This window comes from Leptodactylus fuscus, chromosome 1 (assembly GCF_031893055.1).
Source record: "Leptodactylus fuscus isolate aLepFus1 chromosome 1, aLepFus1.hap2, whole genome shotgun sequence".
Taxonomy (NCBI): Eukaryota; Metazoa; Chordata; class Amphibia; order Anura; family Leptodactylidae; genus Leptodactylus; species Leptodactylus fuscus.
Genome location: NC_134265.1, coordinates 154,365,888 through 154,389,359, shown reverse-complemented (window position 1 = coordinate 154,389,359; position 23,472 = coordinate 154,365,888). Strand labels below are relative to the sequence as shown.

Here is a 23,472-nt window from a genome sequence, read left to right as displayed (position 1 = left end):
CTTACCTTTAGACGTGGTCTCCGCGGCGCCGTTCCTTAGAAAGCCCGGTTTTTACCGGTATACTAATGAGTTCTCTCGCAGCAATGGGGGCGGCCCCAGTGCTCAAACGGCCCACTGCTGCCCGAGAACTCTCTCCAGCGACGCCTTCTTCTTCAACTGTATCCTCCCCTTCTTTCGTCGTCTTCCTTCTGCGTCATCTCCGACGCCTGCGCAGTAGGCTCTGCCAGCGAGACACTAGTACAGCCGACTGTGCATGCCGGCCAGCGGCCATATCTTCGAGGCCGCAATTGTGCGCACGCGCAGTACGCTCCTCAAAGTCTTCACCGAACAGAGCGTACTTCGCATGCTCAGTAAGGTCTGTACAGCCCTCCGAAGCCTGGATGACTTCACTCGCTCGTCGCTCTAGTAGGGGCCATTGGTCACACAGTTCTGATGGTGGTAGACTCAATATGTTAGAAAATTGTTAAAAATACTTTCCCCTACACCATTATTTAAAAAAAAAAAAAAAAAAAAATTAAAACAACACTTTTGTTCACAGACTTCCCTAACACTGATCGTGGCCAAACAAGTTATTATTTTCGTCTCTGCTGGACAGTATACATCAACATATTTATTTTTTTGTACTATTTGAAAACATATTGCAGACTGCACTATTACATACAGAGAAATCCCACAAAAAGTACCGTATATCTTCTGTTTGAGATATACATACCGTATTTTCCGGACTATAGAAATCGAAATTGCGCCTTATAGTCCGGTGCTATAGTCCGGTGCGCCTTATATATGGATGGAAGCGGCAGCACGCGAGGAGTTAAGCGGCGGCCGCCGGCAAAGTCTGCGTGCCGCTTCCATACATTGCAATGGGAGCGTGCTATTCGAATAGTATTCGCTCATCTCTAACTTCAATTGTAACTTCTTACAATTGAAGTTAGAGATGAGCGAATACTATTCGAATAGCACGCTCCCATTGCAATGTATGGAAGCGGCACGCAGACTTTGCCGGCGGCCGCCGCTTAACTCCTCGCGTGCCGAGCGCTTCCATTCATTTCAATGGAAGCATGCCATTGAAATGAATAGAAGCGGCTGGCACGCGGGGGGTTAAGCGGCCGCCGGCAAAGTCTGCGTGCCACCGCTTTCAATCACATATAAGGCGCACCGGACAGCGCTGCGCCTTATAGTCCGGTGCGCCTTATATATGAACCTAGACAGGACTATAAGGCGCTCATGGGTAATGCGCCTTATAGTCCAGTGCGCCTTATAGTCCGCAAAATACGGTAGTTGAGATTTCCAAATGATGTGAAAAGCCTAATGAGTATTTGTGACTTTGTGATGCATTTATGTTGCCTCAAGCTTGTTATGACTGGGAAGAGGTTAACTTACTTAATAACTGTGAATCCAGTAAATACAGTAACTCCACTGCAACAGCTTCTTATTCCTGGAAGCTGCTGGTAAAGCTGATCTGTGTGGGATCCGGGTGTCAGTTCACCAGAGATCAGATAACCTTTTGGCCAGAAAAGGTCTACCATACAAGGCAGGAAATCAGAAGGATGCTTTCTGACCAATATTTTTGTCCATGTGGATGCTGTAAAGCAAATCTCATAACAATTTACTATTTAGAGCAGCTGCTTTAGGCTTAGCCATATACAGAAAATAAAAATAGGCTAGAAAAACAGAAAGAGGCCCCATAACTTTTGATTGAAATGTCACAGATAGGAGCGATCTCCTTTTCACGTTAATGTTTTGGAGAGCTGCTTTCTGCCATATTTTGATTCTTTGTCATTGGGTCTCACAGTTGGCACTCATTCACTGAACGCATGTAGCAGGCCTTGGGTGTACATGTGAGTGTACTAAAGATCACTTTTTCTCATGCTGTTTTATTTTTCACAGAGTATGGTTTGCGACTGGGTAGCCAAATATTTATCAAAGAAATGACAGATACTGGATTGGCAACACGGGATGGCAATTTAAATGAAGGAGATATTGTTCTTAAGGTGAATCAATTTTTATTTATTTTTTTTACTGCTTTTGATAAGATGCCTTAATGTATGAATGTTAAGTGATCTCAGCAACACTTTGATGTGTGTCATGGTGTTCAAATTCTCACCCAAGGAATAGCTTTGTTTGCATGGAGCATCCATTAAAACAGGTGGGAAACTGAAAGAAATAAAGTACTATATTTATATGTATATAATAGACTTATTGCTTGGGGGCAGTGTCTCCTAGAGCAAGAGGGGATGAAGAGATTAGTGTATATATAGTTAAGTTCAAAAATATTTGGACAGTGATAAAACCTTCGCAATTTAGACTCTGCATGCCAGCACATTGGATTTCAGATGAAACAACTAAGATGCAAGTGAAGTCTCTACTTTCAGGTTTAAAGTTAGGAGTTGAACAAAAATATTCAATGAAACCATTAGGAATCGCAACCATTTTTCTACAAAGCCCTTCACATTCCAGAGGTTCAGAAGTAATTGGTCAAAGTAGCATTGCCATGACTAAAATGTTCACTTTTAATACATTTTAGAGAATCCTTTTGTAGGCAATGACTGTCTGAAGTGTGGAACCCATGGCCATCACCAAACATTGGGTTTCCTCCTTTGTGATGCTTTGCCAGCTCTTTGTTGCCACTGTCTTCTGTTGTTGTTTGTTTGTGGTTCTTCCTGCCTTTAGTTTTGTTTCAAGCAATTGAAAGACATGCTCAATGGGGTTGAGATCTAGTGATTGACTTTACAGAACATTCCACTTCTTTGCCTTAAAAAAAAAAACAAAAAAAAACTCCTGACTTGCTTTTGCAGTATGTTTTAGTTCACTGTCCATCTGTTGAAATTGTATTTAAGAAGTAAAGGAGGCAGTTCTATTACAGATAACCGTTTATAAATAGTCATTGACGGAGACTGTTGGTCAGTGTTAGACCTTCCACCTTGACTTCTCACGATAGAGAGCAAAGATTTCTGTGGATAAAAAGCAAGGTATGCTGAAACTTTTCCAACAAACCGATGCAAAAATTAGATGGCATTTTTCATGTGACATATTCCCTTTTACCTAATTGTTTTGACTGTAGTTATTTAGAACTACTTTTTTTATGTTGAGGGATAATTATTGTAAAATGTACTCTTATGGAATTGCCTTCACACATCTGTATGAGGAGAATTATGGTTGCTTTCGTTGTTTTTACGGTTTATTTTTTATGGTACTAAAAGTTTCTTAACATGATTAGAATTGTATTTTGATTAAAATCAATGGATATTAATGGAATATAATTTAGTAGTACTGTTTTTCATCCCTTACCATTTTCTCTGTCACAGATCAATGGCACGGTGACAGAAAACATGTCTTTATCTGATGCCCGGAAACTAATTGAGAAATCACGAGGGAAGCTGCAGTTGGTTGTGCAGAGAGATGTCCAACAGACTTTAATTAATGTTCCTTCTGTGCACGATAGTGACTCTGATATCGGGGGTAAGTTTCCATCTATTATTATTATAAATTATAGGGTTTATAGACTCCTAATCTGCTAAATGGAAAATATTAGCTTATAGCAAACTGGACAGGTGATTTCCGATGCCCTATCTGAAAGCAGCATATGATAGAGGGAGAGTTGAGCTTTGTGATGTATTGATTTATATGATTTGGAGCAGGATTCTGAGTGAAAATCAGAGTAAATCCTGACAGGAACCACAGGAGTGACAGTGAGAATACAGGATCCTCGTCCATATATAGTATTAGTGTGTACACATAAGGTTGTCAATCAATTGTGCCTATTTTCACAGTCCAATCGTGAGTGACTAGTTGTGAAAACGCCCATTTTTAAATTCCTATTTTATGTATAGTGTACCAACGCACAATTTGGGGTAAAACATTTTTACAAAATTAACTCCTAGCCAAAAAGAATGAAGACATGTAGTGCCTTGAGGTTTGTGTTAAACACAATCTTTTTGTGGTACCTTTGTGCACTCTGTGTGAAACCAGTCTAATGACCCCTTGTGCACATTTGCTTGTCATTGGAAACAAGTGGTTACATAGGTCCAGTTGAGGTGCCTGCAACCCAAGGCAGAAGTGGTTTGTCCTGTGCCCATGTCTCTGATTTGCAGGGTATCAATGTAGACAAACTATTAATCATATTATGAAAGAAATAAATACCTGAAAATGTCAATTTCTTTTAACTATTTGTTTTTTACTCCACATTTTTAGACGTAATTTTGCATTGTAGGCTATATTGCAATTTAAAAAAGTATAACGAATATTTTTTCCTTTGTTACACAGATATATCTGAAATAGAATCCAATCGCTCCAGCTCCCCTCAAGATGACAGGAGATTACAGCATTCAGACTCTCATTCCTCTAATGAGAAACTGAAAGAAAGGCCATAGTAAGAAATGTTTTTACGTACTTTTCCATTGATGTTATAAAGCCCTATTACACAGCCTAGTCCTTTGTTGGAATGCCTGTTCCTGATAGGTGGATGGCCAAAAGAAAGCGGAGTCAAGACAAAAGTGAATCATAGCACCAGTGAGGGTTTTTGATGTTTCCATAGTGAGATAAGGGCATGTTCGTGGAAGTGACAATATGTAGGGTGACTGAGAGGTTTGAGTCCAATACAACCCTGAGGAATATCCGCGTTAGCTGCGTTAGTTGATAGTGGAAAGAAGTTAGTTTTTAAAAAGATTCAGTTTGGGAAGACATGATGTTGGACACTGCAGAGAGACGGTCACTGGTGCTTTGCATTTAGATACGGAGTAAGAGGAGCGAAATGAAACTTTGCCCCGGGCAATGGAAAGTCTAGCTACAAATCTGGTTTAATTTAATACAGGGCTTTAGCCCACTTACACTACCCCTCCAAAAGGTGGAAACAGAGTTGGGTATTTGGTATAAAAGTCTTATAATTTCAATGGCTGACCTGATGTGTGGCAAAATATGTTTCTGTGAAATATGGTTGTTGTGGGAATAATCCTGCAAGGACTTCAGTAAAGAAAATTGCCCTACTATTAAATGTACGGTATTTGTCTTTTTTTTTTTTTTTTGTGAATGTTTTAATAATACCTAATTGTTTATTTTTTATTAGTACTAAAGAGGAACCACCCAATAGACTTGCTAAAATGGGTGCCATGCCGACTCCTTTTAAAGTGTTGAATACCGCTGAAACACCAGTTCCGGTTTCTGTAAGCCCCGTTCCAGAGTCTGTCACACAGACAGTACATTTAGAAGAAGATCCAGGTTAGCCCCAATTTGATGCATTGTCTTATATTCTATTATATTAAAAATAATTAATTCTATCATTGGGGTGGGGGCATTATATTCAGTTACTGAATGCAAGTTTATTTCCTGTTCAAGAATGAGCATTATTTCTCATATTACTACAAGCAGTTTCTCCTGTGTTGCAACACCGCACCTTCTTTATATTCACTGTGGAACAATTCTATTAGTAACAAACTAATCACTGCTATGGTGTAGAATGTGGTAGTAGGAAGAACAAAAATATAGTTTTTTTTATTAAGGACATTAAAAGGACTTGATACAGTCTTAAACAGATCATGCCCAGGATGTATATGCTTGCATGGGTTCATCCATACTTCAGTAGGTCATGCATCCATAGCCATGTATTCTGTATCCATTAGCCACCGATATTCCACAAATATGGTCAAAGGTTAGTGGCAGACACCGATCATAAAATGCAGCTGCGGAGATATTCAGCGATAAGTAAAATTCCAGGTGCCTAACCACAGCCAGTATCATGCGAAATATAGATCCAACCAGTGCCCTTTTATTGTGACACCTCAACTTGCTTCACCCCTCATGTACCAAAGAAGGGGAACATCAGAAGGAATTAATTTAATGCCTGGAAAATTACCAGCACGGTGATGTCCAACATAGGCAGATAAAACTGCATTTCCCAGAGGCCGGCTGGTGGACACCGATATGTTAAGCCACTTGCCATGATTCAACGCTGGATATACACATTCTAAGCTCGACGATATAACCATATAATGTGAAGTGTGTTGATTGGTGCGGAGCATAAGTTTCCACCCACTACACCTATCTAGTCACAGGAAGCTTGATGGGTATCAACGTAACAGGACACTATGTCTGATCAGCAAGTAAACTAAAGAATCAGGCATCAGAAATCCGAATTAAGATCCAAAATTGGTCTATAGGACCAAGGGCACATAAAATATAAATCTACTTTTTTCACAGATCATTTGTAATACAAAGCATATTAATGCTATTTTTGAAATGCAGGAAATAAATAATTTATGATGGTTCAGTCATCCAAGTCATATGATGGACTGTCGTTGGCACCATAAGATGTGATGAGCCGTAAGGGCCCAGATGTATATAGACACCCCAATGGGTTGACCTGGCAGTGGAAGGCAACATTTATGGCTGATACATATCAGTTTATATACTGACTTGTTGCCTCACCAGTAAGTCTAATAAACCGTGTAACCCACAGATACATACTACCAGTAGGCTGAGCAAACCCCAAATATCTGAAGTGCTTTACGTTAACACTGACTCCTATCTTCAACCTAAACCGACAGAAATATATTACTGGAAAAGTACCTACACTAATTCTGTAATCAAATAAAGCATATGAAAGAGATATTTTTGTTCATTCCCAATGGTCTAACACGGTGTATCCAGAATATTCATTGGGCTTCCTTTTGGAGTATTTTGTGATCCAGATGACCTCTTTTTACAGATGGATAGATCACAGACACTTAGGATTACAGTCATGTACCCCCCATACATTTTTGCTTAATGGATGCTTTCCTTTACGTCTGATGTTATGCCTGGTTCACATATGTGTTGGTAATCCGTTCACGGAGTCCACATGGGGACCCCCCGAACGAACTGCCAAACACTTTCGTAAGTGGTGTGCTTTCCGCGCGATCTCTGCAGGAGTCATGTGGACAAAAAAGTAGATCGTAAAGTACTTTTCTGTCTGCATGACCCCTGTGGAGATCGCGCGGAAAGCACATAGACCCCATTATAGTCTATGGGGTTTGTGTGCTTTCACTGCACACCGCTTGCCAATGCGTTCGGTAGTCCATTTGGGGCGGGTCCCAATGCGGACTTCCCAAATGGATTACCGATGAAGATGTGAACCAGGCCTTACCCACATAATCGAGGAGTTGTCTGAATTCTCTGATACGTTACTGAGGGATTTGTAGTAATCATACCAGAGAAATATGAATCAGATTAAGAGTATCTCGTAAAGACCTAGGAATCTTCATCACTTGACTATTAATGTTACCAAAATTTGATATAGGTCTCGTTTTTAGCTCTTTGGGGTTCTGTGATCATTGATCTAGAATATTCATACAGTTCTGGGAGGCAGTATGGTGACCTGCCCTTTTGAGGAAATGACTTGGGTACCCACATCTGTGGAATCTCTCCGCTAGTTCACCTGCTTGTCTAAATAAAAACCTCCCCAACCTCAGAACAGTTTCTGTGGATCTGTAGTAACTGTCCCTTTGGAATCCTTCATCTCAATGGGAAGGAATGATGACTATTCCAGAGGAACAAGCTATTTGTGGCCTTCTATTTCTGGAATGTTGATATGAAAAAATGTTCCATTCTAATTAATACGGATGGAGAGACCCAAAAAAGTAATTCTGTGATGGTCAATAGTTGCAGTGAATTTCATATTAATATTGTTATGGCTCAACACTATCACAAACTCCGAAAAGGATTCGTCATTCCCTGTTCAGAGGATCAGGACGTCATCGACATACCTCAACCAGAATGCCGCCGACAACGTCCAGGTCTCCATTTACTATATGAACACACAACTTCCCTCCCACAAACCTAAATATAGATTTGCAAAAGTGAGTGCAACCAGGCTCCCACGTTACTGTAATCCTTAGTGTCTGTCTTTTCAAGGGATTGAAAAGTTCCATCCGTTTGTGAGTAGAGGTCGTCTGGATTGCAAAATACTCCAAAAGAAAGCCCAATGGATATTTAGGATACATTGTGTTTAACCACTGGGACTGAACAAAAATATATGAAGAGCTCAACGGAAAAATGGCCTAAGTCCACATTTTGTCATATTTCAAATTATTACCTAGAAAGCTTCTTTGTACCTCGTTCTATGCATTGGGTTTACAAGGTACCTAGGATTAATGACCTAAGTCCATATATTTCAATGCAGAAGAATTTACATTCAATGGAATAATGGCCTAAGTCCAATACAAACTTACTTACTTCACTCTCGTTGGTCATTTTTTCATTGAAATCGTGACTTCCGGTCTGTTGTTTATATTAGTGTAAAAACTTTGTCTTATTGTTTAAAAGGCTCTAAATCGACTTTTGCACATATTTAGCGCCGAAAAGGGAGGCAGGTAATTATTCTTCTTCATCGTTTAATAATAGTAGTAATTAATTAATAATATTAAATAAATAATATTTATACATGAAGCTGCAATTTTTTTTAATAAATAATACAATTTATGATTAGGATTAACGGTGTTCATTAGCTGATTACATTGGATAGATATATTCCACAATAATGCCCGTTTGCTTTAGGCTAAATCTTTAAATTTCGTTTTTCTCACAATATTGATTTTTGGACTTAGGCCATTTTTCCGTTGAGCTCTTCATATGTTTCATATGTTTTGGTTACAGAATCAGGGTAGGTACTTTTTGGGTCATACATTTCTGTCAGTTCAGGTTGGCGATGAGTATGTATTTATGTTGGGCATTTAAGATATTTGGGGTTTGCTCAGCCTACGGAGAGTATGTGAGTTACAGTTTTTTTTATTAGATATACTTGAGAAGCATGTCAGTTCTCTCTCTTCTTTCTAGAGGAGAGGGCTCCCTGTCAGGAGTGGAGCTTGCCTTGAAATAAGTAATGTATATAAATTGACATCTATGTGCCGTAAATGTTGCCTTCTGTAGCCAGGTTTTCCCTTTGGGTTGTTTATATACACTTATGTGCCCTTATGGCTCACCCCCCATGGTGCCGATGACAGTCTGTCACATGACATTGAAATGTATTTATAGTATTCCTGTTTTTCGCTTTACGAAATCTATGAGCAGCATATATTTATCTTTTATGTACCCATCTTGTTAGACAACAATTTTGGATATTAATTTGGATTCCTGTTGCCTAATACTTTTGTTTATATGCGATCAAGCTTGGTGTCCTGTTGCCTTGACAATCATCTGGACTCCTATGATGCACTAAGTGAAGCAGCTAGAAATTTATGTTCCACACCAATCTACACGCTCCACGTTAAAGGGGTATGTTAGAGGATGAACAGGGCTTAGAATATATATATCTGACTTTGCACCGCGTGAAACAGCTTACCACAAGCACTGCTGTCCACTATCAGGGCCCTGGTAGTGCAGTTTTTTACAGTACTTATCAGACTTCACTGTGTAATTAACTAACCGGCCACTAGATTAGTTCCTTCTGATGTTCCTCTTGTTTGGTGCATGAGGGGTGAAACATATTGAGGTATTGCAATGATGATTGGTATTAGAGAAATGACCTGAATCGTAGAATATCGGTGGCTCAAGGACACATGATTATTAGTATCCTAGCAGACCTTTTTAGGTTGCATCCAGTTCTGGATGGACTTTTGATCAACCTTATATATCCTGAGACTGATCTGTTTAAGACTGTATTAAGTATCTCACAGTCCTTTTAACATATTTTAATAAGATATATATATATATATATATATATATATATATATATTTTTTACTATTGTATTCTACACCTTAGAAGTGAAACACACCTTCTATGTCCAAGTTGACAGACTGTGTGCTGCCTTTTGTGGGTACATTGTGCCTACAGCTAAATTTCTTTTTTTTTATGTTAATCTACTTGATTTTTGACCGTTCTTGTTTAATTAAATCATGGCCTATTTTCAATATAAAATTATTTATATATGTTGTATTTGAGAGTTTCTTTTAGGCTGAGGTCCATGTTACGGAAAAGCTGCATAATTTTTTATTTATTTTTTTTAATTGCAGATTTTGTATTTAGCTTTTTATAATTTTTTACCTAAAGCCATTAGTGACTTAAAGGGGACCTTTCACCACTTTTGGGCACATGCAGTGTTATATACTGCTGGAAAGCTGACAGTGCGCTGAATTCAGCGCACTGTCGGCTTTCCCGATCTGTGCCCGGTGTACAGAGCTTACGGTGCCGGTACCGTAGTGCTCTATGGTCAGAAGGGCGTTTCTGACCATTAGCCAGAGACGTCCTTCTGCCTCGCGGCGCCAATCGCGCTGTGCTGTGGAGCCGGGAGGAACGCCCCCTCCCTCTCCTGATAATGCTAGTCTACGGACAAGCTGTGTGAGCAGAGGGAGGGGGCGTTCTTCCCCACTCCACTGTACAGCGCGATAGGCGCCGCGAGGCAGAAGGACGTCTCTGGCTAATGGTCAGAAACGCCCTTCTGACCATAGAGCACTACGGTACCGGCACCGTAAGCTCTGTACACCGGGCACAGATCGGGAAAGCCGACAGTGCGCTGAATTCAGCGCACTGTCAGCTTTCCAGCAGTATATAACACTGCATGTGCCCAAAAGTGGTGAAAGGTCCTCTTTAAAAAGGAGTGGAAAATATAAAGGAAATACTTATACTTTTCTCTTCTGCTAATCCACTCCTGGCTTTGGATCTGGAATAACGCCATATTTGCAGCACAGCTTTTCCACAACATGTAGCCACAATTCTTGGCTAATCACTAATCAGATAATTCATACTTTCTGACCCATACAGATGAGAAACCTATTATAACTCCTAAGGCTTTTTTGCAACCAAGTTCAGAAGATCTGGAGACCTATGGGTAAGTAAAAAATTCGGGGGGTTTTGGAAGATATATAATGTTTAACGGATAAATACTTAAATGTTATGACCTAAACGTTTTGTGTTAAATAAACAACAATAGGAGAACATGATTTACCATGCAGTGCTCTCCTCTGAACAGTTATTATTTTGGAGTAAAAACATAATGTTCAAAAATAATAAACAAATAAAGCTAGGTTCACATCTGCGCTAGAGTCTCCTTTATTATAATAATAATAATAATAAATTTTATTTATATAGCACCAACATATTCCGCAGCGCTGTACAATTTGTAGGGTTCAAATACAGACAGAAAGATACGTTACAAAGAAAGTCATTTCACACAATGGGACTGAGGACCCTGCTCGCAAGAGCTTACACTCTGTGGTATAAGGGGTAACACAAGAGGTAGCAGGGGCGGCATTACTTATACAGAGGTCAGACAAATTTGTAATAGAGGTTACTGTCATTACACAAACATAAAACTTTGAGCCGTCACCAGTCTTGCCCTTTAACATGTGGATGGAGCTTGTACATATAAAATTAGCCTGAAATAGCATCATATCATGTGGGGTAATGTGGGAGCTGGAATAGAGGAGGGTTAGATTTTGGGGATTCTAATTACGGTATGGAAGGGTTTACATTAGGAATTGGGATGGGAATGTCTGAAAAGCTGTCTCTTTAGTTTGCGCTTGAAGCTGCGGGAATTGGGAGTTAATCTGATTGTCCGGGGTAGAGCATTCCAGAGAAGTGGTGCAGCTCGGGAGAAGTCTTGTATACGAGCTTGGGAAGTTCTGATAATAGAGGATGTAAGTGTTGGATCATTGAGTGAACGGAGAGTATGGGTTGGGCGGTAGACAGAGATGAGGGAGGTGCGGCATTATGGAGAGCCTTGTGGATGAGGGTGATAACTTTATATTTTATTCTATAATGAATAGGCAGCCAATGTAGTGAGCGGCACAGACCGTAGGCATCGCTGTAGCGTCTAGCCTGATAGATGAGACTGGCCGCTGCATTCAGAATAGATTGTAGAGGAGAGAAACCAACAGAAACCCTGAAAACCTTTGGAGAGAAATGTCCTACACAGGGGACTTTTCTCTCCACCAGTTTCAGCATGAAAACAGTGGACACACGACAGAGCCCATAATAGTCTATGGAGTCCATGGGTAACCTCTGTTTTAGTTGTCTGACTCTCCATCGTTCAGAGCCCATGTTGGACCCGAATGGCAGAGACCCGTGCGCAGATGTGAACCTCGTCTTTATCACGTGATTGCTTCACATTTATACTTTTTTTTTTAATGTTTTTTATTTGCTGGTTTATGTACTTCTCTTTTCCTTTACCATATTTTGTTATTTTCTGTCTATTAGACCTAATACAAAAATGATCAGGTTTAGAAAAGGTGATAGTGTTGGCATGCGTCTTGCTGGCGGCAATGATGTAGGTATATACGTTGCTGGTGTGCAGGAAGGCAGTGCTGCTGAGCAGGAAGGCCTTCAAGAAGGTGATCAACTGCTTAAGGTATGTATAAACAATGAGTTCTGGTGTTCTTGGGTGGGAAACCATTTAGTTGGCAACTCGGTAATTAAATATTTTCTTGGAGGCACTACTTAACCACTTCAGGCCCAGGCTATTTTCCCCAGGAGTGGACATATTTTAGTTTTTTTCATACATGTGTTTTTTAAGGCTATACCTTCTTAATAATAATAATTTTTGTGTCTTTTTTTCAGTGACACACAGGGCTTTATTTTTGTTTGTTTTTATATGTTGTTGCTTTAATTTAAAGGGGTTGTCCCACGTCGCATACTTACCAGTCTTCGTTTCTGTGAATTCTTCTGTCTTCCGGCTTTGTCTCGTCATTGGTGGGCGGGGTCACATATGCAAAGCCAAGTGGCGAGATGCCGCTGGCCCTGCGTGCGCGCTCATAGACCAGTCTAGCCTTCACAGTGCAAATACAGACCCGACAGGGTGTCGGGTCTGTATTCGCACTGTGAAGGCTAGACTGGTGTATGAGCGTGCACGCAGGGCCAGCGGCATCTCGCCGCTTGGCTTTGCATATGTGACCCCGGAGCGGAATAACAGCATCGCTTCTGCTGCTGCTGTCTTCATGCAGGGCAGAAGCATAGCGATGTTGCTGGCTTCACCTGTGCCGGCGTCTAACTGTCTCCGGCATCCGCCTCTATTACAGCGGATGCTGGGGAGTGTTAGACGCCGACACAGATGAAGCCAGCAACATCGCTATGTGCCTGCCCTGCATGAAGCAAGCAGCGGCAGAAGCGATGCTGTTATTCCGCTCCTCCGCCCCCCACCCCGGAATAGCAGCATCGCTTCTGCCACTGCTGGCTTCATGCAGGGCAGAAGCATAGCAATGTTGCTGACTTCACTTGTGCCGGCGTCTAACCCTGTATTGGCGGCCCCTTCCCCCAAAGGGTAAACTACCCCCCCTCCCACCAGGCTCGCTCCCGTGCACTTAGCCCCTCCTCCCTCCCCCCTGAGAGCAGGCAGACACAGCACTTGACTCAGGAGCAGCTAGGTCAGGGCTGTGGCCACAAAAAAATGAATAAAGTAAGATAGTGGCCAAACAAAGCAGTTTTGCTGAAGCAATGTATTTAGGAAAAGTCTTACATTCACATTAACAAGCAGTATAGATAGGATCCTTGTGATGGGACAATCCCTTTAATATTAGAGAAAATGTAAACAAAAAAGCAGGGGAGCAGTCTCTGCAGAACATATCAGCCGATGTAAACGTCTTCCAACAAGCTCAGTTGTAAGCAATCCAATCTGTGATAGCAGTAGCTATATCTATTAGCTCATACGCTCAGGGTCTATGACCAAGACCACCTAGAGCCACTATGCTAGATATTGAAGGGCAGCATCTGAATAAATTCATACCCTGTCCATACATTCATCTATCTGATGTAGCCGCTTCAGTATTCTCATAGGTTACCAGGGAGCACTTCTGGTCCCCAGCAACTCCTCCTTATGGCAATAGCCTTCCCGTTTGCCACTCCTGTCAATTGGCCAGCTTGGTAGGAGCTGAGAGCTATATAGATCTCAGCTGAATGCTGGCCACATACGATAGATAAGCAATGGGATAGTAGAGCACATATCAAGCAAAGTCAGTAGATGGTGATTACTTTAGCTCCCTGTCTTTTTTTTTTTTATCGATTTTCCCCTTATACATTAGAATGAATGTAGAAATGCGTAGGGTTTTGTCTATTTGACAGTATAGGACTCTTAATCAATTGGCACATATAGACTCTTCTGTGTTGGAGAGGTTGTGGTAGACTGTTGTACCCTTATACATATGTGATGGTATTGCCCCCCTGCCCTGGCCTTTTGGACCTCCACCTTCCAGTTTCTCTTTCTTAGCGAACATTGACATTTCGATGTTGCCGGGCCTAGCACTTTGTTTCCCTGATACTGACTCCTTTCCAAAATGTATGGACACTGTGCTAGGTCAAATTATTAGCCAGAGCCATGATTGCATGTCAGTGGAAATGTGTGCCCTGCCTGACGGTGGCAGAACTTATCCAGAATGTTAATTTGGTTTATACTCTGGAGAGGATGCTGACTTCTAAGAATCATAGGTATCCCTGTTTCCGGTCTAAGTGGGTACTTTGGTCTGCCTATATAGATCGTACTGGTGGCCTTCCACTCAGCAGACCTGACCTCCCCTCCCTGTAGTATTCTTCCATATGGTCTGTACTCTGCTCTGAGATGTACACTGGTGGTACTCTTAGTTTTCATTTTAGCTTACACTCTATTAATTTTTCAAGCTATGTGATGTTCCATTGTTCTGTTTTTTCCCTCTCCTCCCCCTACATGTATGCCCGTTTTCTTTGCTTTTTCTTCTATAGGTGCGGACTTTGCCTGGGTACTCATTACTGTTAATTCACACGCAGTACTTATACTCCTATTGGTTTGGAGCTGTGCACTTGTTGCATGATATCGCTGTATTGTGTGATGATATGAAGTTGGTACTTATTCTCCTTGTTCTTGTTCTTCTATTCTTCTGTTTTTTTTTTCTCAATAAAAAACAAATTTAAAATATTTAACAGTATAGGGAGGGCTACCTACATCTTAGCTCAGTGTAACGCAAAGGGCTAGTCAGTGCCAATAAATGTTAGACCCTGAGTGTATGAGCTGATGGATATACAGTAGCTCCGTCTATCATGGTGTGGATTGCTTATCCTTTTGATTTGTGATTTTTATCCTTTTATCTATATCTTCTATATGAAACAGAATATGTTATGTTTTAGTCGTTTCAATTTCCTTTTAAATTAGGACAAGGAAAGGCACAATTTTTGACATTCCTGCTCTATCTTTCACATCTATCAGGTAAACTCTCAAGATTTCCGTTGCATTGTTCGAGAAGATGCTGTTCTTTATTTGTTGGAAATCCCAAAAGGTGAAGAAGTAATAATTTTAATCCAGAATAAATATGATGGTAAGTTTATTAAATAGAATTTATTAAAGCCTTCATATTTATTTGTTATAAGCACTGTTTTTTTTCATCTAAGTAACACTTGAGTTATACATTATCTTATGATGGGCCTTGTATTTTTTTGTTTTTAAGGCCCCTTGCACAGAGCCATTTATAGTTCTGTACAAATAATAAGCTGTATGGAGCCATGATGTGACACACAGCAGTCTGTGGGCAATACTGTAACCTCTGTATGCCTCCAGTTTGGAAAAAAAAAAATTCTCCATATGGCTCTTTTTCATAGTGAAACTGACAAAGGAAAGGTCCTACTTATCTTATTAGAAAGCATTGTTTCAATAAAATACAACCATAATTCTGTATATTGCTGTACAAGAAAACCAAATGGTGGGCAGTGAGAGTGTCACCCTAACTGCTTTGGCTACTCCTTAGTGTGTTAGGGCTCGTTCACATCTGCGTTGCCCTCTCCGTACTGCAGGTTTCCGTTTCCTGCATAAAACAGAGCAGGAGACGGAAACCTGCAGGAGTCTTTCTCACCCATTCATTTGAATGGGTGAGAAAGCTGTCCGGCCGTGAGCGGCGGTGAGCGTTTTGCGCTCTCCGCCGCGAAACCGGGTTTTTTAATCCGGACACAGTCGGACATGCAGTACTCTGTGTCCGGATTAAAAAATCCGGTTTCGCGGCGGAGAGCATAAAACGCTCACGGCCGGATCTGGTCTGTGCTTTCCGTCTTCTGCCATGCAGAAGACTGAAAGCACAGAACAGAGAGTAGAACGCAGGTGTGAACCTAGCGTTACTTAGGTGCCTCCCTGATTTTCCCTCCTTAACCTCTATACAAGACTCTATAGATTCGGAGGTTAGGAACAAGATGGAGTCGAGTATGGTTAATCAGAAAAAGTAGATTAGGTATTAGGTAACGGAGTTAGGTAACAAGCTGAGGTTTGAATATGGGGGAAAAAAGTCAGAATGCTACAAAAAGCACACTTTCACAAGAACTTGTATGCGAGAAAACTTTAGTATGTATAATAAGTAGTATGAGTAATTTACTGGTTTTCAGAGCAGGGTAAGCAAGGTGGGGGCTAAGTATGGCATGCCCGTGGGGAGGAGCAGGAGCCTTGCAGTGACATCTGTAAGTAACCCTGTGGCTGTGAGCACCAGGAAAGGCAGAATGCTGGTGGCCATAGACGTTCAGTATTAAAACCTACAGCTTCATAGTTCAAAATCTTAGGGACTCCAAGAGCCACCATAAGAGACTGTACACACACCGCCGTAATGTACGGTAAACTATTTACTCTCCTTAAATGATGACATACAGTAATGTCGGCAGTAAATTGGTTATAAACCTAATCACATTTGCTTGTAGAGGTTTTTCCTACACTTTCCCGTTATGCCTTTGTTATTGAATACTGAATAACAGAGGCCTATTTGGAAACTGTAGAACCACCTGTACAATTTTGTAAGTTTCCTATGTTATTGATTATAACATAGAAACAAAGTCAAATAATATCCTTCCTGATTTCATCTACTCCAGACCATTGTCCTTCTATAGGAAGCAGGAAGTCATAAAATATTTTACATCTGTGGGGGCTTCCAATCCAACCCGTTACAATGACACAGGTTATAATACAGAGGAGCAAGTCCTATATTACTCCGTGTTTTTGGAATGGATTGGAAGACCCCATAGACATGAGTGCATAGGAAGTGACGTCTGAGTGTAATCCGAATGCATTCCGCTGCAAACTCTGCCCCTTATTGGAAGCACACTGTGTTGTGTTTATGGGGCTTTAGTGGCAAAAGTTGGAATTGCAAGATTTTGGGGGATTTTTTTTTTTAAATATAACTCATAACATGGAAAATTAAAAACCCCTCCAAAAATTATTTAAACGTGTTTTTAATATAAAAATGTGATTTACTTGTTTGCTTTTTCAGAGGGTTTGGTTTTCCTGGGTCAATAGGTCTAATATCCTAGGTCTCCCATAATGTCTCCGGTTGAGTGTTCTATTTTTGTCCCCTTGGCAGGGACTGCTCACCCCTTTTCCACCCTGCCCTGTTTACTTGTATTCCTTTTTCTTTTATCTACCCTTTCTGTCTCATGTTGGTTATTCACTTTTTTATTCATAGCCTCAGATTGTAATTTCTACTTTTTGATAAGATGTTGTACTTGTATATGATGTTTTGTGTGCACTGTTTTCAGTTTAGTCTGTTTGAAACATCACTCTTATACTTCATTACCTTCCTTTTATTGTCATTTGATAAATACAGTTGAAACTAAAAATGTGATTTAAAAATAAGTTTTAAGTAAATGTGTGTGTATAATTCTACCGCATTTACCTTTACTTGAATATGGTTCTCTCATCTTCATATCTTTATAATTAAGCAAATACTTGCAATTGCATTGTAATTACTGAGCAAGTTCAGCTTTTTTTTTTGCTTGTTAAATAAGTTTTTATTTTTGTTTCTTTTCTTTGCATAGTATACAAAAATATACTTGCCTGTGGCCGAGGAGATTCATTCTTCATAAGAACTCATTTTGAATATGAAAAAGAAGGTCCACAATTCTTAGGATTCACACGAGGTGAAATTTTTAGAGTGGTTGACACACTGTATGATGGAAAACTAGGCAGCTGGCTGTCTGTAAGGATTGCCAATGAGCTGGAGAAGGGGCTTATTCCAAGTAAAAGCAGGTATCTTCCAATGTTCAGCATGTATGAGATCTGCATTTCATCTTTGATCTTTAACTAAGTGTTTTTCTGATTTGTAAAAACTGATTCAACTATGTTGATTTGGTGACCAAGTTTTGGGACCTTATGAAAAGAACTGTGTAGTTGTTCATAGACACTAAGTCCTCTGATCTTTCCAGGGGCTATGTTTGACGAAAGAATGCCAAATGTGTACATATTGTTTCTGTCCTACAGTGCACAGCAGAATTTAACTGTGGATCATCTGTGCATGTGTTAAACTATCATCCCACAAGTATTAAAGGGGTTTTCCCGGATATAGAGATTGATGAACTATCCATAGAATAGATAATCATTATGAGAACCATGGGGGTCTGACACCTTGCACCCCCATTGATCAGGTGATTTCAGTAGTAACTGGAATGGACACCAAGAGCAGAGCCAGAAGCATACAGCACTATTATCTGTGTAGTGGCCATGAGGAGTTGCCTCATCTCACTCTTGTTCACTTGAACTGCACAATGAATGGATCTGTGCTTCCAATTCCATTCTCTTTGACAGTTCTGGTGTCTGTGGCTGCTGGAAACAGCTGATAAGTGAAGTGCCTGGTGTCAGACTCGTATTAATTCGACAGTTGAGGACCTATTTTATGGATAGTTCATAAATATCAATAAACCTGGAAACCCCCTTTTAATTGTAAGGTTGGCCGCTCATAGTATTCTAAATTTAGCTGGATAATTGTTGAGAAATTTTTAGCACTGTAGTCTTTGATACTTCATATCAATTGATCCTGTTTGTCTTTCAGCTATAACGAAAACACTTCTATACATATTTCTAATTATACTTTAGGATGATTAATTATTTCTGTAGTAATATGGATACCATTTTATACTGTTGGGCTTCGACTACATAAGTAATGTGTGGGCGATCGACTAAAGAATAGGTCATCAATGTTAGAATCCAGATAACCCCTTTAAGATACTTTTAGGCTGTGTCTTTAAGTGGTTAAAGGGCTTTATCGGCCCCGATTCAATTTTTCATACTGATGACTTATCCACAAGGTAGGTCATCTGTATGTGATCTGTTGGGGTCATGCACAAATCACCTGTTCTAGCAGCAATACTGCTGTTCAAGAAATAGAAGTGTTGCTGCAGTTCACCTAAAATACGGTTAAGCACTTGATGGGACTTATGGTTCTGCTTACGCTTCTCATACCCAGAAGCTGCAAGAGCAGTTGCTCTGTGCTGGGTTCAGTTGTTGGAGTCAGACAGATCTCATACTGATGACCAATCCTGTGGATATAGGTCATTTAATATGAAAATTCGATTTGGGGCTGGACAACCCCTTTAAGGTTTGTCATGAACTGTGGACTTGAGCGGCTTTTTCAGTACTACCTTTCGCTAAACATATGAACAACTTCCATGTACAAGGCAAAATTTTGCATGAAGAAGTTTTGTGAGAAAGTACGGATAGTAAAAGAGATTTATTAGTATTGACAAAACTTGCACACATACCATCAGATGTGGCATGTAATAAATACCCGGGCCAAGTCACAATAGCGATGGGAAGCTTCATAAATGAGTCACACTAAACAAGATTCCTAAACCCTGCCCCTGTATAAGTATGTCAGTCAATTTTATATTTTTTAAACATTTTGCTGCATGGAGGTGAATTTTATGTGTAAGTGTACGTTCGTATTATGTTAATATAGCTATTAATGTTACAGAGCTGATCAGCTGGCCAGTGTGCAGAATGCACAGAGAACAGGGGCTGCCGGGGATCGTGCAGATTTCTGGAAGAACCGAGCCCAAAGAGCTGGAGCAAAGAAGAATGCTAAGAAGGGTCGTGATGATTTGTCCTCAATATCCTGGATTAGCACCAGATTCCCTTCCTATGAGAAAGTTCTGCTGCGGGAAGGTAATGGTCACTTTCTTTATCTCTCTTTAAGTCTTGCATGTAATTGTTTCAAACCATTTTAAATTATTTTGTAACATATGTAATAGTAATACTTTATTTTAAATTTTATTTTTCCAGTTCTTTCCAGAAAAAATGGCAATACACCTTTACAATTTGAGTAGAAATTGCTGAGCAGTAGTTTATGTATTTACAGTACTCTGCAGAATAGAACATTTTGCAGTTTGGGAAGGTGGCAAATCTTAAATCGTGAATTTTACTGTAACATTACTAATAGTTTGCTCTTCTTACAGCTGGCTTTAAAAGACCTGTTGTGGTGTTTGGTCCAATTGCAGATGTAGCTATGGAAAAATTGGCAACAGATATACCGGACTTATTTCAAATAGCCAGTAAGTTATGTTGGGTGAGCCATGCATGTTTGTGTTACCAATGTTCAGAAACAAGTTAACATACTTCTGTTTCACACAGAGACTGAACCTAAAGATGCTGGATCTGAAAAATCAAATGGAATAGTGCGGTTAAATACAGTTCGACAGATCATTGAACAGGTGTGTATGCAAACAAAGCTGTAAATGTGTTACTTCGCTTCTGAACAATATTTACCTACGCAGTTAATTCTTCTAAATCTTGTCACACCCAGATTAAATGTCAGTGAAAACTTCTAACACGTATGCCACTGCCTGACTATTACCATATTGGCCAAACATGAATATTTATTGCTTTGGCAGTACTGATCTGCAAGTAGTAACTAATCTGACCATACATTATTATGTTGGCGTCTGGGCAGCTTTTGGCTAACAGCTTTATTTGAACATCGAAGAACTTCTTACATTTGATGCACAAATCTCTGAAAAGTTTTTGTTTTTTTTAAAGTAGAGAAAATAAGTACCGTATTTTTCGGACTATAAGACGCAACGGACCATAAGACGACCATAAGACCATAAGGTTTTAGAGGAGGAAAATAGGGAAAAAAAAATTTTTAAGGAAAAAAAATTGGTGAAATATTTAATAACCTAATAATATAATATTTCACCAATGTAAATAGAACCGGGGGCTTTCGGACACAGGGATACCAAATGTGTATGTGTTTCACAGTAATGTTTTTGTTTTATATGTATTGTAGGGCTATGGGGGTGATTTGAACATATCTATCTAATCTATCCTATCTGTCTGTCTGTCTGTCTGTCTGTCTATCTATCTATTCTATCTAATCTCATCCATGGATGGAAAGAGACACCCTGCAGTGAAGCTATGTAAGAAGAGAAAAAGGGGCGGGCCAGACGGGTGAAGGAGGTGTGGTTTTCTAAGCAAACTTGAAAACACACCTCTTTCACCTGTCTGGCTCGTCCCTCCTTCACTGCCTCTCAGATCTTGCTCCGGCAATGAAGCCACACAGGCAGGGAAGTAGGGGCGGGCCAGACGGGTGAAGGAGGCGTGGTTTCAAGCTTGCCGAGAAAACCACGCCTCCTCCTCCCGTTTGGCCCGCCCCTCCTTCCCTGTCTGTGTGGTTTCATTGCCGGAGCCAGATCTGAGAGGCAGTGAAGGAGGGACGAGCCAGACGGGTGAAAGAGGCGTGGTTTTCTCTGCAAGCTTGAAACCACGCTTCCTTCACTTGTCTGGCTCGCCCCTACTTCCCTGCCTCTCAGATCTCGCTCCTGCAAACACGCGACACAGACAGGGAAGGAGGGGCAGAGCAGGCAGGCACCGTGCTGCTCTTCTTTTCATTCGCACAGACGGGACACAGACGCTGCGCACTCTGCATTCGGACTATAAGACGCACACACATTTTCCTCCCATAGTGGGAGGAAAAAAAGTGCGTCTTATAGTCCGAAAAATACGGTACAGTACAGGAAAAGCAGTTACAGATATTCTTAGGAAGACCTAAATATGAAATGATATAAGATATTTTTGTGTGTCTGTGTGTACATTGCTGTTAATACACAAACTTAAAAATCTGTCACCCATGTCTAGTAGCAGTACCCATTTCTATTTTGTGTTTCTGCTGTACACTGCAAAGCTAATACTAAAATGGACCTTTCATGACCTTTAGACTGTGAAGACAATATTGCCTAAGTTCCTGAAAGCGCCACTAGCTGGGGGAGGTAATTGGGGCATGGTGACTTAACTGTGAGAGACAAGGAGCTGTGAACTGTATGTGAGAGAGGCTTTTTATGGGGAGCAATTTGTGAGAGACTGAAGAAGAGCAGGTAGGTGTTTTGGTAGAATAGCAAGGGGACAGAATTTAGAGGGAGATCTCAAATGATTAGAGATGAGCGAATACCGTTCGATCGAGTAGGTATTCGATCGAATATTACGGTATTTGACATATTCGATTTTGATCGAATACCATGTGGTAAACACAGTAAAAATTCGTATCCCCTCCTACTGACACCTGGCGCTTTTTTTGCACCAATAATTGTGCAGGGAAGTTGGGACAGGAAGCAGGAAAACGTAGGCATCGGGAAAAAAAAATAGGAAAAAGTCATTGGCTGGTGAAATCAGGTGATTGATAATAATAGTGGTAGCCATATTCGTGTCAGATGCGGTTTGGTGAGATAGGGAGAGACAACGTTCTGAGGGTGAGAGAGAGTTTAGCTACTGCTAGGCAGGAAAAATTCAATCAACAGCTCTTTACAGAGCTACACTGCAGGAAGAGTGTATATACACTCAACCTGCCAAAACTTCAGAAAAGCCCTTTTTAGGACTCAAATTCATTACAAGTGTCCCATAGGGGTGAGAATAAAGCTTCGTACTGTCACCTGTACACATCTGACAATGCGTCAGGGTAGCACAAAGGGACGGGGACATGGAAATCCAGCTGGGGATCCAGGCCACAGTTGAGCTACTGCGGGTCCAATTGGCTACTGGAGAGGGGCAGCCAGCAGTGCCACAACGTCAAGCAGGGTGCAGGGTACCCCGTTGACGAGGCCTGAGCACCAGGAACCGGTGTTACAGTGGATAGCAGATATTGTGGACCCGCAACCAGCATTTCCCAACAATAGTACTGACGAGACACAATTCCATGTGTCTGTGCCAGCTCACAAGTTCCTCCTCCTCCTCCTCCTCCTCCTCCTCCAACACCACTACCATCACCGTTAAAAAAATAATTAAAATAACCCCATTAATGTTTTAGGGCAAATAATGTTTTAGGGCTCACCCCAAGGGCCTGAAAATTAATGTTTCAGGGCTCACCCCAAGGGCCTGACAAATAATGTTTTAGGGCTCACCCCAAGGGCCTGAAAAATATTTTTTTTTAGGGCTCTACTCACCCAAAGGGCCAAAAACATTGCTGGTACAAGGCTCAACTCACCCCAAGGGCCAAAAACATTGCTGGTACAAGGCTCAACTCACCCCAAGGGACAAAAACTAAAACACTGCTGGTGCAAGGCTGAGCTCACCCAAAGGGCCGAAACCACTGCTGGTGCAAGGCTCAGCTCACCCCAGTGGGCCAAAACCACTGCTAGTTCAAGGCTCAGTTCATCCCAAGGGCCAAAACCAGTGCTGGTGCAAGGCTCAGCTCACCCAAAGGGCCAAAAACACTACTGGTGCAAGGCTAAGCTCACCCCAAGGGCCAAAAACACTGCTGGTGCAAGGCTCAACTCACCCCAAGGGACGAAACCACTGCTGGCGCAAGGCTCAACTC

General features: G+C 40.9%; 1 protein-coding gene across 3 annotated transcripts in view; it reads left to right on the top strand.

Annotated features, from left to right (window-relative positions):
- The window catches only part of TJP2 (tight junction protein 2), an 80,588-nt gene that overhangs the window by 42,356 nt on the left and 14,760 nt on the right, over positions 1-23,472 (top strand). For all 3 annotated transcript variants that reach the window (XM_075278851.1, XM_075278837.1, XM_075278843.1), the window contains 11 exons: positions 1,888-1,991; positions 3,306-3,459; positions 4,264-4,369; positions 5,063-5,214; positions 10,730-10,796; positions 12,164-12,314; positions 15,135-15,243; positions 17,711-17,921; positions 19,642-19,832; positions 20,123-20,218; positions 20,298-20,377. In XM_075278851.1, the coding sequence (XP_075134952.1) occupies positions 1,888-1,991; positions 3,306-3,459; positions 4,264-4,369; positions 5,063-5,214; positions 10,730-10,796; positions 12,164-12,314; positions 15,135-15,243; positions 17,711-17,921; positions 19,642-19,832; positions 20,123-20,218; positions 20,298-20,377 (1,421 nt within the window). The remainder of the gene's footprint in view (positions 1-1,887; positions 1,992-3,305; positions 3,460-4,263; positions 4,370-5,062; positions 5,215-10,729; positions 10,797-12,163; positions 12,315-15,134; positions 15,244-17,710; positions 17,922-19,641; positions 19,833-20,122; positions 20,219-20,297; positions 20,378-23,472) is intronic.